Source organism: Pan troglodytes, chromosome 19 (assembly GCF_028858775.2).
Source record: "Pan troglodytes isolate AG18354 chromosome 19, NHGRI_mPanTro3-v2.0_pri, whole genome shotgun sequence".
Taxonomy (NCBI): domain Eukaryota; kingdom Metazoa; phylum Chordata; class Mammalia; order Primates; family Hominidae; genus Pan; species Pan troglodytes.
Genome location: NC_072417.2, coordinates 71,741,585 through 71,757,177, shown reverse-complemented (window position 1 = coordinate 71,757,177; position 15,593 = coordinate 71,741,585). Strand labels below are relative to the sequence as shown.

General features: G+C 46.4%; 1 protein-coding gene and 1 pseudogene across 6 annotated transcripts in view; both read left to right on the top strand.

The window, feature by feature from the left end:
* TEX14 (testis expressed 14, intercellular bridge forming factor) overlaps positions 1 to 15,593 on the top strand; it is a 141,833-nt gene that overhangs the window by 61,585 nt on the left and 64,655 nt on the right. For 2 of the 6 annotated variants that reach the window (XM_063799037.1, XM_063799039.1), the window contains exons 1-4: positions 3,546 to 3,757; positions 5,142 to 5,256; positions 12,715 to 12,880; positions 13,945 to 14,081. In XM_063799037.1, coding sequence (XP_063655107.1) covers positions 13,957 to 14,081 — 125 coding nt within the window. In that variant the 5' untranslated portion in view covers positions 3,546 to 3,757; positions 5,142 to 5,256; positions 12,715 to 12,880; positions 13,945 to 13,956. Of the gene's footprint in view, positions 1 to 3,520; positions 3,758 to 3,796; positions 3,870 to 5,141; positions 5,257 to 12,714; positions 12,881 to 13,944; positions 14,082 to 15,593 lie in introns of those variants that run through there. The other 4 variants (XM_016932656.2, XM_009432926.4, XM_063799038.1 and 1 more) reach the window with 3 other exon arrangements.
* LOC112206213 (small nucleolar RNA U3) lies at positions 3,799 to 3,995 on the top strand (annotated as a pseudogene).

Below are 15,593 nucleotides of genomic sequence, written 5' to 3'. Positions count from 1 at the left end.
AGCCTGGCCAACATGGTGAAACCCTGTATCTATTAACAATACAAAAATTAGCTGGGCATGGTTGTGCGTGCCTGTAATCGCAGCTACTCAGGAGGCTGAGGCCGGAGAATCACTTGAACCTGGGAGGCAGAGGATGCAGTGGGCCAAGATCATGCCACTGTACTCCAGCATGGGCTACGGAGTGAGACTCTGTCTCAAAAAAAAAAAAAAAGAGAAGGCCTTGGAGGCCTTGGTTGATTTAATTTTTTGCCTCCTGAGCCCTGGGAGGGGCTTCCCTTGACTGTAATTTCTTCTTGTCAATAACTATAATTTCTTGTCAGCCTGCTTCCCTTGACTGTAATTTCTTCTTGTCAATAACTATAAATAGTTTGAGATTTGATAAATTAGACTGCTACATGTGTATGGATGAGATTCTTGGGGTCATAGATGAATGATGGTTTATTACTCATAGCAACAGCAGTAGCCAGAATATCAGCATTTTTTCCTTTTAACTTTTTTTTTTTTTGAGACAGAGTTTCGCTTTGTCAACCCGGGCTGGAGTGCAATGTTGAGATCTCAGCTCACTGCAACTTCCACCTTCCGGGTTCCAGCAGTTCTCCTCCCTCAGCCTCCTGAGTAGCTAGTATTACAGGCGCCCGCCACCACGCCTGGCTACTTTTTGTAGTTTTAGTAAAGGCGGAGTTTTACCATGTTGGCCAGGCTGGTCTTGAACTCCTGACCTCAGGTAATCCGCCTGCCTCGGCCTCCCAAAGTGCTGGGATTACAGGCGTGAGCCACCACGCCTGGCTGGAGACATTATTTTTATTATACTGGATGGTAAGCATGTATTCACTTTGCTGTGAATGTAGATACTATCTGCCTTCCAAACTTCATTATACAAATATCTTCAAAGAGGTGCCCTGAACAGGTTAGTGCCTTGCCCCCATGACATGCGTAACTCTGAGAGATCCATGCAGAATTGTCCTTTTACTGTTCTCTGCTGCTCTTCTCTACTCTTAGGCTGGCTTGTGTTGGGCAGATAAGTGAACAAGGCACTGAAGATAGGGGAGATACATTGGGCAGTTCCTACCTTCTAGTGTAGGAGAGACAGTCTGGTAGAGGACATAGACATACCACAAATATTTGTAACACAGCAAGTCCTGAGCAGTAAGACATGTGAACCCCTCTAGTACCGCTCTCACCATGAACACTGTTTCTTTTTCTTTCTTTCTTTGTTTTTTAATTTGAGACAGAGTCTCACTCTGTTGCCCAAGTTGGAGTGCAGTGGCACAATCTCAGCTCACTGCAACCTCTACCTCTCGGGTTCAAGCAAACCTCCTGCCTCGGCCTCCTGAGTAGCTGGCATTACAGGCATGTGCCACCAAGCCCGGCTAATTTTTGTATTTTTAGTAGAGACAGGGTTTCACCATGTTGGCCAAGCTGGTCTTGAACTCTTGGCCTCAAGTGATCCACCCACCTCAGCTTCCCAAAGTGCTGGGATTACAGGCGTGAGCCCCCACACCCAGCCCAATTTCTTCTTACTAGATGTCTCAGGCTTTGATACTGTTGACTGATCCTTCTTTTTGAAACTTTTAACCTTCCTTGTCACTGTGACCCATTTCTTCCAGGTTTTCCTCTAATCTCTGCCTACTTTTTGGCTTCTTTCCTTATTTGCTTTTTTTTTTTTTCGGAGACAGAGTCTTGCTCTGTCACCAGGCTGGAGTGCAGTGGCGTGATCTCGGCTCACTGCAACCTCTGCCTCCCGGGTTCAAGTGATTCTCCTGCCTCAGCCTCCTGAGTAGCTGGGACTACAGGCGTGTGCCACCATGCCCAGCTAATTTTTGTACTTTTTAGTAGAGACGATGTTTCACCATGTTGGCCAGGCAGGTCTCGATCTCCTGACCTTGTGATTCACCTGCCTTGGCCTCTCAAAGTGCTGGGATTACAGGCGTGAGCCACTGCGCCCGGCCCCCGGCTAATTTTTGTGTTTTTATAGTAGAGATGGGGTTTGTCCACATTGGCCAGGCTGGTCTCAAACTCCTGACCTCAAGTGATCTGCCCGGCCTCCCAAAGTGCTGGGATTACAGCCGTGAGCCACCATCCCCAGCCCTAGCTTGCCTCAAGATGGTAGTGGGCCTCAGGGTTCCAGCTTTAAGCCTCTGCTGTTTGGGTAGTATGTTTGACTTATTTTCCCCTATGGCTTACAATTGGCCATTGTTAATGTCCTTTATCTTCTGCAGTTCTGTTCACTGGACATCTTTACTTGGATTTATTCATTATAAGGTGCTTGGGATATTGTGGGTACACAAAGCCATTCATGTAGTCTGAAACTTAAAGTCTCATGCAGGTGGCAGGCATTAATCAAATGATCACATAGAAGAGGTGTTTGATCTGCTAAAGGAGGTCAGGGAAATATTTCCTGAGACAATGACATTTGGACCAATGTCTGAATGATGAAGATAAGTTGGGATTAGAGGTTGAGAGGAGAATCCCTGTCAGGGAGAACAGCCTGTCCAAAGGCCCTGTGGCAGAAAGGAGCATGGCAAGTATGAGGAACTGTAAGGCCAGAGTGTGGCTGGAGTGAGGGAGAATGAGACTTGAGAGATGGACTCGAGAGAGGGGCCAGACCATACAGGGCCTTTTAAGTGCGAGAAATACACTTACCTTTCCAAACCCAAAGAATGGGCTTAGAGGCACGAAGAACAGTGAAAGTGAGACTTTTAATAGGGGTCTTGCAAGATTGGGTGTCTGGTATAATTTATCTCCTAGCATCCAAGTCCCTCCCCCAGTTCCTCATTGGTCGAGTACTATGAGGTTACAATCTTTCCGGATGTCGCCTAAGTTTCATTATCCCCCTTATAAGGTTATATACCCTCTCCCCTTCCCTGCTTTAATTTTAGATTCCCAATAAAGAAACTTTCTTCCCTTTTATGGGCTGACCCCTCCTCTACATTCTGTTCGCTTATCGTGACCTAGGTGGGTGAGCTGTGCGGTTACGTTTGCAGGCTGGCTGCCAGTACTTAGATTTATTATGCCTTGAAAATGGACCATTTAAAGTATTTTCTCACATAAGTATGTAGAGTTTTGTCTGTACCTTAACAAATGGGAAGCTACTGAAGCTTAAACCAGGGGAATATGTTGTCCTGCTAGTTTAAACACAGCAATGGCCGGGTGTGATGGCTCACGCCTGCAATCCCAGCATTTTGGAAGGCTGAGGTGGGAAGATCGCTTGAGCCCAGGAGTTCAAGGCCACCCTGGGCAACAGTGCGAAAACCAGAAAAAAATAAACACAGCAATGCCATGTAGAATAAAAACTCCCTGGTTTTTGGGGAAGAAATCCAAAATATTTAAGTGTGTGGAATTTTGATCACAGTATAAAATATAATAGGGCGCGCTATGCAAATATCACAATCTTTGGCTTTGAATTATCGCTTTCCCTTCACTCTTTGGTTATTCTCGAAGGGCCTTCTTGCTTCGGATCATCGGTCCAAACCGGGCAGTTTCCCTGACGGTTTTTGGCGCTCCGGCGCGCTTTATAGTCGTCAGCTTTAGGCGTGGAGGAAAATGGGGCGGGGTTAGAAAGGAGCTCTGAGTGATTGCATGTTTTGCTACCATATGTTAATTACCGTGATTGCCTAAAGTATCTTCGAAATTTTGAGCTTATTTTAAATGCTTTTTCGAACTTTGGTAGTGGAAAGATCGTTTTTTGAAAAAACACATAGTAATATTTTCGAGAGGAAAATATGCTCACGAAATACTCACCATCAGCATAATATGTGTGAGTTTCTTTCGCATCTGGAAGGCACATAAACGGGCATTAAGACTATATTTTCAGCCATTATTTGTATAGTGTGTTATTAGAGGAGTATATCTGAACGTGTAGAACGCTGGTGAGCCACGAGAAGGAGATGTTTGTGTTTTCTCATGGGTGTAATAGCAGCATTTGGTCTTGCGTTATTCTAACTGCCGTTTGCTGTTGGTGACCGTTCTTCTCTAGAGAATGCAGTCTGAGTAGTTCTGGGTTTTTTTTTTTTCCAGGTGTTAATAGTGGTTGGTTTCCTCATGTTTTTGTTTTTTGAGTATAAGGTTATGCCAGATGTGTGTTTTGAGAGATGTGTTGTGTATATATGCATATATTTTAACTTAGGATTGTGCAGAGTGCTTTTTGTGTGTTTTGAGAGATGTGAGATATGTGCATTTTTATTTTTGAGCTGGTGTTTTTTTCTGTGGTCCTGGAGTGCAATGGCGCAATTTTGGCTCATTGCAGCCTCTGCCACTTAAGCAGTCCTCATGCTTCAGTTTCTCAAGTAGCTGGGACTATAGGTACGCAGCCAGCCCCGCTAGTTTTTGTATATTTAGTAGAGAGGAGATTTCGCCTTGTTGGCCAGGTTGGTCTCGAGCTCTTGGCCTCAAGTGATCTACCCGAGGAGATTTCGCCTTGTTGGCCAGGTTGGTCTCGAGCTCTTGGCCTCAAGTGATCTACCCGCCTCGGCTTCCCAAAGAGCTGGCATTACAGGCGTGAGCCACTGCGCCTCCAGGCTTGTGGGATTTCAATTTTTGTATTTCTTGGTGTTTTTTGGTCTTCTGGAGGACTAAATTTTTTTCTTGGTAGGTAAGGCATGTTTTCCTTTTTTATTTATTTTCCTGGTCATGTTACTACTTTGGCCTTTTTTTCAGTCCCTTTTAATTATTCACAGACTCATTGTTTGATAGTACTGGAAATTGGTCTGTTTTGTGTGTTTTGTTTTCCCTTGTCGAATTAGTCTTTACACTTTAGTAAGATCTTTTAGGTGAGGACTTGTATTCCAGTGAGCTCTTTTTATGTTATAGCCTTCCTCCCAACACACAGAGTATCTTTAGTCCCTCCCTCATCCTTTCCCATGATTGAGAACCATTTTAATCCATTTTATAATATGCCAGTGTGGTGAACTAAATGCTTCAATGCAACTTTCTGCAAATATTTTTGATGAATAAACGCTGAGTTTGCCTTCCAGTATATCTATGTGCTACTAATGAAGACCTTCTTTGTACTTTTTTTTAAAAAAAGCTCACAGCAATATATGAAAGTACACTATAAAAATATTTAATTCCCCCACCCCCTACCCAGTTCCTTCTCAGGAAATTTTCTGATATTTGCATTGATTCTGATATTTCCTTTGCAGGAATTTATGTTGATGCAGTTAACTCCTTGGGCCAAACAGCACTTTTTGTTGCGGCGTTATTGGGCCTTAGGAAATTCGTTGATGTTCTGGTGGATTATGGATCAGATCCAAATCAGTAAGTACAATAATATTGATGTCTAGAAAATAGGGGTTGTGCTGTTAAGATGAGTTTGTTTAGAAACTAATTAGAAAAACGTTTGGCCGGGTGCGGTGTCTCATACCTATAATCCCAGCACTTTGGGAGGCCAAGGCGGGCAGATCACGAGGTCAGGAGTTAGAGACTAGCCTGACCAACATGGTGAAACCCTGCCTCTAGTAAAAATACAAAAAATTAGCCGGGCGTGGTGGCGCATGCCTGTAATCCCAGCTACTTGGGAGGCTGAGACAGGAGAATCATTTGAACCCGGGAGGTGGAGGTTGCAGTGAGCCGAGATTGCGCCATTGTACCCCAGCCTGGGCAACAAGAGCGAGACTCAGTCTCAAAATAAAAAAAAAAAAGGGTGAATTTTGCCTGACTCTTATGGCTGTGGTTTAAAAGAATCAGAGTTTAGGCCGGGCATGGTGGCTCACGCCTGTAATCCCAGCACTTTGGGAGGCCGAGGTGGGAAGAGCAAAACTCCGTCAAAAAAAAAAAAAAAAAAAAAAAAAGGAAAAAAAAAACACGAAACACGAAAAGAATCGGAGTTTAATAGTTGGTCTAAATTTTATTTATTTATTTATTTATTTATTTCAGATGGAGTCTAGCTCTGTCGCCCAGGCTGGAGTGCAGTGGTGCGATCTCGGCTCACTGCAAGCTCCGCCTCCCGAGTTCACGCCATTCTCTTGCCTCAGCCTCCTGAGGAGCTGGGACTACAGGCACCTGCCACCACGCCGGGCTAATTTTTTGTATTTTTAGTAGAGACGGGGTTTCATGATGCTAGCCAGGATGGTCTCAGGATGGTCTCAATCTCCTGACCTCGTGATCTGCCCGCCTTGGCCTCCCAAAGTGCTGGGATTACAGGCGTGAGCCACCGTGCCCGGCCAATAGTTGGTCTAAATTTTAATATGAAACAGTAACACAGTGAATCAGTGACAGGTGAACATCTACTTTTTTTTTTTTTTTTTTTCCTGACACATGGTCTGCCTCTGTCGCCCAGGCTGGAGTGCAGTGGCAGGATCTTGGCTCACTGCAGCCTCTGCCACCCGGCTGCAAGCAATTCTCCTGCCTCAGCCTCCCTAGTAGCTGGGATTACAAGTGGGCACCACCAGGCCTGGCTAATTTTTTGTATTTTTAGTAGAGACAGGGTGTTGCCATGTTGGCCAGGCTGGTCTCGAACTCCTGGCCTCCATCCACCTTGGCCTCCCACAGTACTGGGATTACAGGTGTGAGCCACTGTACTTGGCCGAACATCTCTTTTTGTGAAGCACTTCGGCTTTTGCTAGGGCCTTCTCAAATATTAGCTTATTTGACACCTTCTTGACAGAGAAGGGAGAGTGGGTGGTGGATATTTTTCAGTTCCCATTAAACAGAACCAGAAACTGGGGTTTTGGGCACTTAAGTGATTCAAGCTGATTTTCACAGGAATGCTAGAATATGAACAATCATAAAAGTCTTTCCCATCTTACTTAAGGAGGCTCTGTTTAATGTACCTGCTTAAATTATTGATATTGGAAGCTTTTGTACTTTTTTTTTTTTTCTTGTGATGGAGTCTTGCTCTGTCACCCAGGCTGGAGTGCAGTGGCGCTACTACGGCTCACTGCAACCTCCGCCTCCCGTGTTCAAGTGATTCTTCTGCCTCAGCCTTCCAAGTAGCTGGGATTACAGGCACGTGCCACCACACCCAGCTAATTTTTGTAGTCTTTTTTTTTTTTTTTTTTTTTTTGAGACAGAGTCTCACTCTGTTGCCCAGGCTGGAGTGCAGTGGCGCAATCTCGGCTCATTGCAATCTGTGCCTCCGAGGTTCAAGTGATTCTCCTGCCTCAGTCTCCCTAGTAGCTGGGACTACAAGCGCGTGCCACCACACCAAGCTAATGTTTTATATTTTCAGTAGAGACGGGGTTTCACTGTGTTAGCTAGGATGGTCTCCATCTCCTGACCTCATGATCCGCCCGCCTTAGCCTCCCAAAGTGCTGGGATTACAGGCATGAGCCACTGCGCCCGGCCTAATTTTTGTATTCTTAGTAGAGGCAGGGTTTCACTATGTTGGTCAGGCTGGTCTCAAACTCTTGACCTCATGGTCCGCCCGCCTCAGTCTCCCAAAGTGCTGGGATTACAGATGTGAGCCACCGTGCCGAGCAGCTTTTGTATTTTATGTATGTGTGTTGTGGAGGGATTGGTTATAAAATTGCTTAGGGGAAGAAAACTTGGAAGCTTAGAAAAGCACAAAGAAAAAAGCCAATCAGTATGGAATTAAGTAACCAGAGGTAACTTAAAACAATGAACATTTTGTTGTGTTTCCTTCCAGAATTTTTCTAGACTCACACACGCTCTACTGGCTCTACCGTATTGTTTAATTTCAAAGCCCGGAGAGAAAGGGGTCAGCCAGATGCAGTAGCTCACACCTGTAATCCCAGCAATTTGGGAGGTGAGGTGGGAGGATTGCTCGAGCCCAGGAGTTTGAGACTAGCCTGGGCAACAGAGACCCTGTCTATACCCCCCCCAAAAAAAAAAAAAAAAAGGTGGCATGGGGGCTGGCTCACCTGATGTTTGCATATACCCATGTTGTAGGGAGGCCATATTGGGACAGTCTGCAGTTCTTCAGCAAAAATGCAACATTTTCTTTTTTCTTCAGTTTTTCCCACTTTTTTTTTTTTTTTTTTTGAGATAGAGTCTTGCTCTGTCACCCAGGCTGGAGTGCAGTGGCATGATCTTGGCTCACTGCAACCTCCGCCTCCCAGGTGCAAGCGATTCTCCTGCCTCATCCTCCCGAGTAGCTGGGATTACAGGTGCCCACCACCACAGCTGGCTAATTTTGTATTTTTAGTAGAGATGCGGTTTCACCTTGTTGGCCAGGCTGATCTCAAACTCCTGACCTCAGGTGATCCACCAGCCTCCGCCTTCCAAAGTGCTGAGATTACAGGCATGAGCCACCATGCCCGGCCATTTCCCACTTCTTTTAGTTACTGAAACAAGGTGTATAAACATCGCCTTGAGTGATATAGTCATGACCATCATCACTTTCATATTCTGTATGACAGTATAATTCTGTTCAGTAAACATAAACCATTTTTTAAAAGCCTGTATAAAAAAATACAGATAAAAATTGAAACATTTTATAGTCATCTGCATTTACAACTGCTTTGTCCAGGCTTAAAGCTGATTTCTTTAAAGATCAAACCATTCAAACCTTTAATTTTCAAGATCAGGGAATTGAGACTAGCCCATAATATGGTACATAGTATTAATGACACAGCTGAGATCAGGAAGGAGCCCAGCTTCTGAAGATCTCAGAGTTTAAAGAAGTTCCCTTTTTCAAGTGTCCAGGAAGGACACTTGTAATGCCAGGCAATGCCAGGAAGGAAGTGGAAAGGGACAAGAACAAGAGAGGATGGCAAACCCCTATGGCTTTGTATTTTCTGGTTGGGAACATTTTCATGTGACTTAAAAAATATCTGATGATTGGCTGCATAGAGGTACCAGGAAAAAAAGTTTTAAAAAAATTTTTATCTGATCAAGGTGAAGGGGAATTTCTGGGAGGAGGCTTTATTCCTTTTTTTGTTTTTGATGAAGTCTCACTCTGTTTTCCAGGTGGAGCGTAGTGGTGCGATCTTGGCTCACTGCAACCTCTGCTTCCTGGGTTCAAGCGATTCTCCTGCCTCACCCTCCCGAGTACCTGGGGCTACAGGCGCGTGCCACCACACCTGACTAATTTTTGTATTTTTAGTTTTGCCATGTTGTCCAGGCTGGTCTTGAATTCCTGACCTCAGGTGATCCATCTGCCTCAGCCTCTCAAAGTGCTGGGATTTTAGGTGTGAGCCACCACACCCAGCCAGGAGGCTTTTTTTTTTTTTTTTTTTTGAGATGGAGTCTCACCCTGTCGCCCAGGCTGGAGTGCAGTGGCACGGTCTTGGCTCACTGCAGCCTCTGCCTACAGGGTTCCAGCAATTCTCCTGCCTCAGCCTTCCAGGTAGCTGGGATTACAAGCACACGCCACTATGGCCGGCTAATTTTTGTTTGTATTTTTAGTAGAGACGGGGTTTCACCATGTTGGCTAAGCTGGTCTCGAACTCCTGACCTCAGATGATCCACCCGCCTCGGCCTCCCGATGTGCTAGGATTACAGGCATGAGCCACCGCACCCAGCCAGGAGGCTTTATTCCTATACGCTCAGTGGAAACGCTGTGATGGACTGGACCTATTGAAGTCACAAATCAGATGCTTACTGGACCAAGTAACTGGGTTTAGGTTTTCTCTGAGGAGGGTCAGGGATCTATTGCTGTTGGGCAGGAAAGGGGGGCAGGAAAGGGAGCCAGGAAAGCCAGATCTTCCGAATTTCCAAGAGCCGGAAATCCCAGTTTTTAATTTGAAATCTCCCAAATGTTGCCGGGCACAGTGGCTCACGCCTGTAATCCCAGCACTTTGGAAGTCCAGGGTGGGTGGATCATGAGGTCAGGAGATCGAGACCATCCTTGTCAACATGGTGAAACCCTGTCTCTACTAAAAATAAAAATAAATAAAAAAAAATTAGCCAGCCATGGTGGTGGGCACCTGTAGTCCAAGCTACTCAGGAGGCTCAGGCAGGAGAATATCTTCAACCCAGGAGGCGGAGGTTGCAGTGAGCCAAGATTGCGCCACTGCACTCCAGCCTGGGCGGCAGACAGAGACTCTCTCTCAAAATAAATAAACAAATAAATGAAAGCTCCCAAATGTTAAATATTGCCAAATATTTCAATTTTTTTGAACACTGTGTGTACCAAATAAAATAAACTTCTGAGTTGGCTAGGCAGAGACTCCAGTTTTTAGGCTTTACAATAAATAAATATGATAGTACACATTTTGTTACCAGGTGGACCTGGATTCTCTTGTAAGCTTAGCTGGGTATAAATCATTATTCCTTTCCTCCTTAGCATTCATGAGAAATGAGAAGTAATATCATCTGTCTCCTAACCCAGCTTTCTTACTGTTTGTGGGAGGAATGATTAGAAGATGGTAAGACAGGCTGGGCACAGTGGCTCATGCCTGTAATCCCAGCACTTTGGGGGGCTGAGGCGGGCAGATCACCTGAGGTCAGGAATTTGAGACCAGCCTGGCCAACGTGATGAAACTTCGTCTCTACTAAAAATACAAAAGTTACCTGAGCATGATGGCAGGTGCCTGTAATTCCAGCTACTCGGGAGGCTGAGGCAGGAGAATCTCTTGAACACTAGAGGCAGAGGTTGCAGTGAGCCGAGATTGCACCATTGTACTGCAGCCTGGGGGACAAGAGCGAGACTTCGTCTCAAAAAAAGAAAAAAAAAAACCCAAAAAACAAAAAAGAAGATGGTAAGACATTATACAAAGCTGTTTTTGCAGCAAGGAGGATATTGTGGTTCCCACGATGCAGTGTGCTGGACTGCTTCTCTGCCCAGCAGTGGGAGAGAGCCTACAGTGAGAACCAATGGGATCAGTGGTTCCTATATGCCTGTGTGCAGGCCAGCCTCATTAGTATCACCAGGGGAATTTGAAAAACAAAACCAAACCAAACCACATTCCTGGGTCCTGTGCTTGCAGATTTTGTTTCAGTCAGTGTAAGGTGTAGTCTGAGAATCTGTGCTTTTGACAGATATCCCAGTGGATTATTAACTAAATTATGATACACCCATTCATTGGCATACTATGTAGCTGTTAAAAAGAATGGAGATGGCTTGTAGTTTCTCACTTGATCTTAGCCAAAAGGCCAAGAAGCGATGGCTTGTAGTTTCTCATATGGAAATTTCTCCAAGATAGATTCTTAAATGAAAATATGAAGGCTGGGCGCGGTGGCTCACTCTTGTAATCCCAGCACTTTGGGAGGCTGAGGTGGGTAGATCACCTGAGGTCAGGAGTTTGAGACCAGCCTGGCCAACATGGTGAAACCCTGTCTCCACTAAAAATACAAAAATTAACTGGGCATGGGTGGTGGGCACCTATAATCCCAGCTACTCAGGAGGCTGAGGCAGAAGAACCACTTGAGCCTGGGAGGCGGAGGTTGCAGTGAGCCGAGATCACGCCATTGCACTCTAGCCTGGGTGACAAGAGCAAAACTCCGTCTCAAAAAAAAAAAAAAAGAAAGAAAGAAAGAAAAGAAAAGAAAATATGTAGATACAGAAGAGTTTGTATAGTGTATTCAGAGTCTCGCTCTGTCTCCCAGGCTGGAGTGCAGTGGCATGATCTCGGCTCACTGCAAGCTCTGCCTCCCGGGTTTTATGCCATTACGCCATTCTTAGCCTCAGCCTCCCGAGTAGCTGGGACTACAGGTATGCACCACCTACGCCCGGCTAATTTTTTTGTATTTTTAGTAGACACAGGGTTTCACCGCGTTAGCCAGGATGGCCTCGATCTCCTGACCTCGTGATCTGCCCGCCTCGGCCTCCCAAAGTGCTGGGATTACAGGCGTGAGCCACCACACCTGGCCTGTATAGTGTATTCTTATTTATACTTGTATATACATAGAACATTTCCAGAAGGATACAAAAACTTGTAATAGTACTTGCATCTTGGTAAGAGAACTGGGTGTCTGGAGTTGGATGACTTTTTTCTTATCTTCTCTTCATCATCCTTTTCTTTCTCCTCCTCCTCCTCCCCCTCCCCTTCCCTCCCCCTCCTCCTCTTCTTCTTCTTCTCCTTCTTCTCCTTCTTCATCTTCTCCTTCTTCTCCTCCTCCTCCTTCTTCTCCTTCTTTCTTCTTCTTTTTTTTTCCCTTCCTCCTCCTCCTATTTGTGTTTCTTTTTCAGTTAAAGAGAGAAAGTTCCCTGGTGATTCTGATGTGTAGCCAGGTTAGGAAACTAAGGCTATACATCATATCCTCACCATATCCTGGACACATTAAAGGCTGTCCCTTCATGCCTCAGACAGTTTACTGGCTTTGTTGAAATTTTTCTGAGGTGAAATTTTTCTGAGGTGTAGATCCTTGACTGCATTGCTGATGCCAAGGTTTTGTGCTCTACCACAGGATTTTTTTGGGGGGCTGTGGGGAGACATTCTGAAACGAGAGAGGTGGCGCCTTGTTAGGCTGTGCTTCACTAGCCTGATCCCAGGACACTGCAGGTGTGAAGACATTGTTTCTGGGCAGCCAATATCAGAGTGCTGGGGAAAGAAAATTGGATTTGGAACCAGATCTATGCCTGGGAATGAACCTCAGCTTTGCCGTTTTGTTTCCTCATCTGTAAATTGGGAAATGATACTTCCTTGAAGGGTTGAGTGAAGGAGGGAAAAAAAGGGATTGTGTGTGTGTGTGTGTGTGTGTGTACAGAAAGTTCCTGTGGGCACAGACAGGGGCCTCACAAATGATGTTGTTATATTCCTCGTCACCAACGTTGCCTTGTAGAATGGGAGCCCTGTGTTGCACGCTGAGCCCCGCTCCATGGAATGCAGGAGCATTGCCATGGACATCAATTGTACTCATCTCCCTCCCCAGCCGCTGCTTTGATGGGAGCACCCCTGTCCATGCAGCAGCATTTTCGGGCAATCAGTGGATCCTTAGCAAACTGCTGGATGCAGGAGGTGACCTGCGACTCCACGACGAGAGGGGTCAAAACCCGAAGACTTGGGCTTTGACAGCAGGAAAGGAGCGTAGCACCCAGGTAAGGGTGGGTCCCACTCTGTAGCCATGCCCACTAGAAGAGTACTGGGCTGAGAGTCAGGCTCCCAGTGGTCAGCACAGAGTGTACAGTGGCCTTAGTATTGGTACTGGAGTCTCAGGCTTGGATCGAAGCAAATTAGCCAGCTGCGAAACTTCCGGCAGGTCTAGTGAACCTTTCTACTCATCGTATTCGATGGGAAAGGCAAACAACTGTAATTTTGTCTGACCCATTTAACTAGCACTTACCATGACTCAGATGTTGTTTTAAATGTTTTTTATATATTAACTCAATCTTCACAACAACCTCTCAGGTAAGTACTATTATTGTCCTTATTGTACAGGTGGGGAAACTGAGGCCCACTGACATTAAGTAACTTTGCTTGGCAGGTGGGAATTTTTTTTTTTTTTGTGGGGGGGAAGGAGTCTTGCCCAGGCTGGAGTGCAGTGGCGCGAGCTCAGCTCACTGCAACCTCCGCCTCCTGGGTTCAAGCAATTCTCCTGCCTCAGCCTCCTGAGTAGCTCAGATTACAAGCATGCACCACCACACTCAGCTAACTTTTGTATTTTGAGTAAAGACGGGGTTTCTCCATGTTGGCCAGGCTGTTCTCGAACTCCTGACTCAGGTGATTCGCCCACCTTGGCCTCCCAAAGTGCTGGAATTACAGGCATGAGCCACTGCACCCAGCTGGTGTGATGTGTTTTAATGAAGACTAAATAACATAAATGTAAAACTCAAAGGGCAGGTACAGTGCCAGGCCCCTCTGTGTGCAGTCTCCTTTCTGGGGCTCCTGCTTATTAAAGCTGTTGGGCCTTGGACCAGCAAATTTTACTCGTCTTGGCCTTGGTTTCCTCATCTGTTGAAGGAGGGAGTTGGAGGAAATTGTTTCCCTAAAGCCTCTCCCTGAAAACATTCCATACCTCTACAAAATCACCTGGGCCCTTTCCTTTTGAGAGATTTTTCTGTTGGGGGCTCTCAGCTCCTCGGACCACTTATCTTCATACCCAAGCTTCCATTCCATTGAGAACTGGTGCGCCCGCACTGGGCATCTCTGCGATGTTTTGCAGATAGTGGAGTTCATGCAGCGCTGTGCCTCACACATGCAGGCCATCATCCAGGGCTTCTCTTACGACCTCCTGAAGAAGATAGACTCCCCGCAGCGGCTTGTCTACAGCCCGTCCTGGTGTGGGGGCCTCGTGCAGGGGTGAGTACTGCCTCGAGCAGAGTGGGATAGTCTCCATCACCCAGCCTTCCTTGTGGGAGCCCTGCAGCATGGGTTGCCTCAGCTCCTCCACATCAGTGCCCTCTGGCATCTGGCCCATCCAAAGGGGTGTGCTTGGAAAGAAAAGGCTTGGCCTTGATGAAGGAAGGCCAGAGGATCACCTTTCGCCCTCTCTCCCCTCTCCCTGAGAAGGTGTGAGAGGAATGAGTGTGGGCTCTGGTGGAAACCACCCTGTGGTTAGCAGAAGGAGAACATCTCAGGTCTGAGGAGCCCAGCAGAAAACCCTTACCCAGCAGGACACCTGGCTGGCTTTTTTGTCATCTCCTGAACCACAGAAAGAGTGTTCCTTTATTACTAAGGTTGCAAAAGACCACAAATGCTTAACTTACGGTTTCTTGGGCTATTTTCAGCTGATACGAGAGACTTGCTGCCAGCTGGATGGGCAGCCCCCTCTTCTCCCATCACAGCTGCAGGAGGTGGGCTCCATGCTTTTCTCCATGCTCGGGGTTAAGCTTGGAAGGGAGGAGTGTCATTTTAACTTCTCTGGGATTGGTTGACTTAGGGTTTGTATGTAGAGAATCCTTCCCATTTGGCTTTCCTCTGATGGCATCTCTTTCTGTAAGCAGGGTAGCTGGGCTCACCACACTTTTGCAGGCTTCCTTGTCCTGTCATTCATGCACTTTGAGTCCTGGCTTTCCTCTGATGATTGGATGCTGCTGGCTTCTCAGGCGAGATGAGTTCATGATTCCGTTAACTCCTAACGGCTGTGCTGCCTGCCACTCTGGCCAGTTTTGGCTCTTTGCTCAGCATCCAGAGTGACCTTTTAAAAATGGAAATCAGGTGGCTGGGTACAGTGGCTCACACCTGTAATCACTTTTGGAGGTTGAGGTGGGTGGATCACCTGAGGTCAGGAGTTCGAGACCAGCCTGGCCAACAGGGTGAAACCCCCATCTCTACTAAAAATACAAAAATTAGCCGGGTGTGGTGGCATGCACCTGTAATCCCAGCTACGCAGGAGGCTGAGGCAGGCGAATCACTTGAACCCAGGAGGCGGAGGTTGCAGTGAGCCGAGATCGCACCACTGCACTCCAGCCTGGGTGACAGAGCAACACACTGTCTCAAAAAAAAAAATATTAGCCGAGTGTGTTGGTGTGCTCCTCATAGTTCCAGCTACTCTGGAGGCTGAGGTGAGAGGATCACTTGAATCTGGGAGGTGGAGGTTGCAGCAAGCCAAGATCATGCAACTGCACTCCAAACTGGGTGACAGAGCGAGATCCTGTCTCAAAAAATAAAGTAATCAAATAAAACTAAAATAATGGAAATCAGGTTGTACCACTCTGCTAAAACTCCTTAAGGACCTTCCCCATGGCTATTAGGATAGGTTTAGAAATCCCTTATCCGGCCTTGGAGAGCCTGCCTCATCCAAGCCCTCCCCCTTCATCTCCTGCCTCTGCCCCTGGCGCTTGTATGGAGACCCCTCCTTCAGAGTTTAGA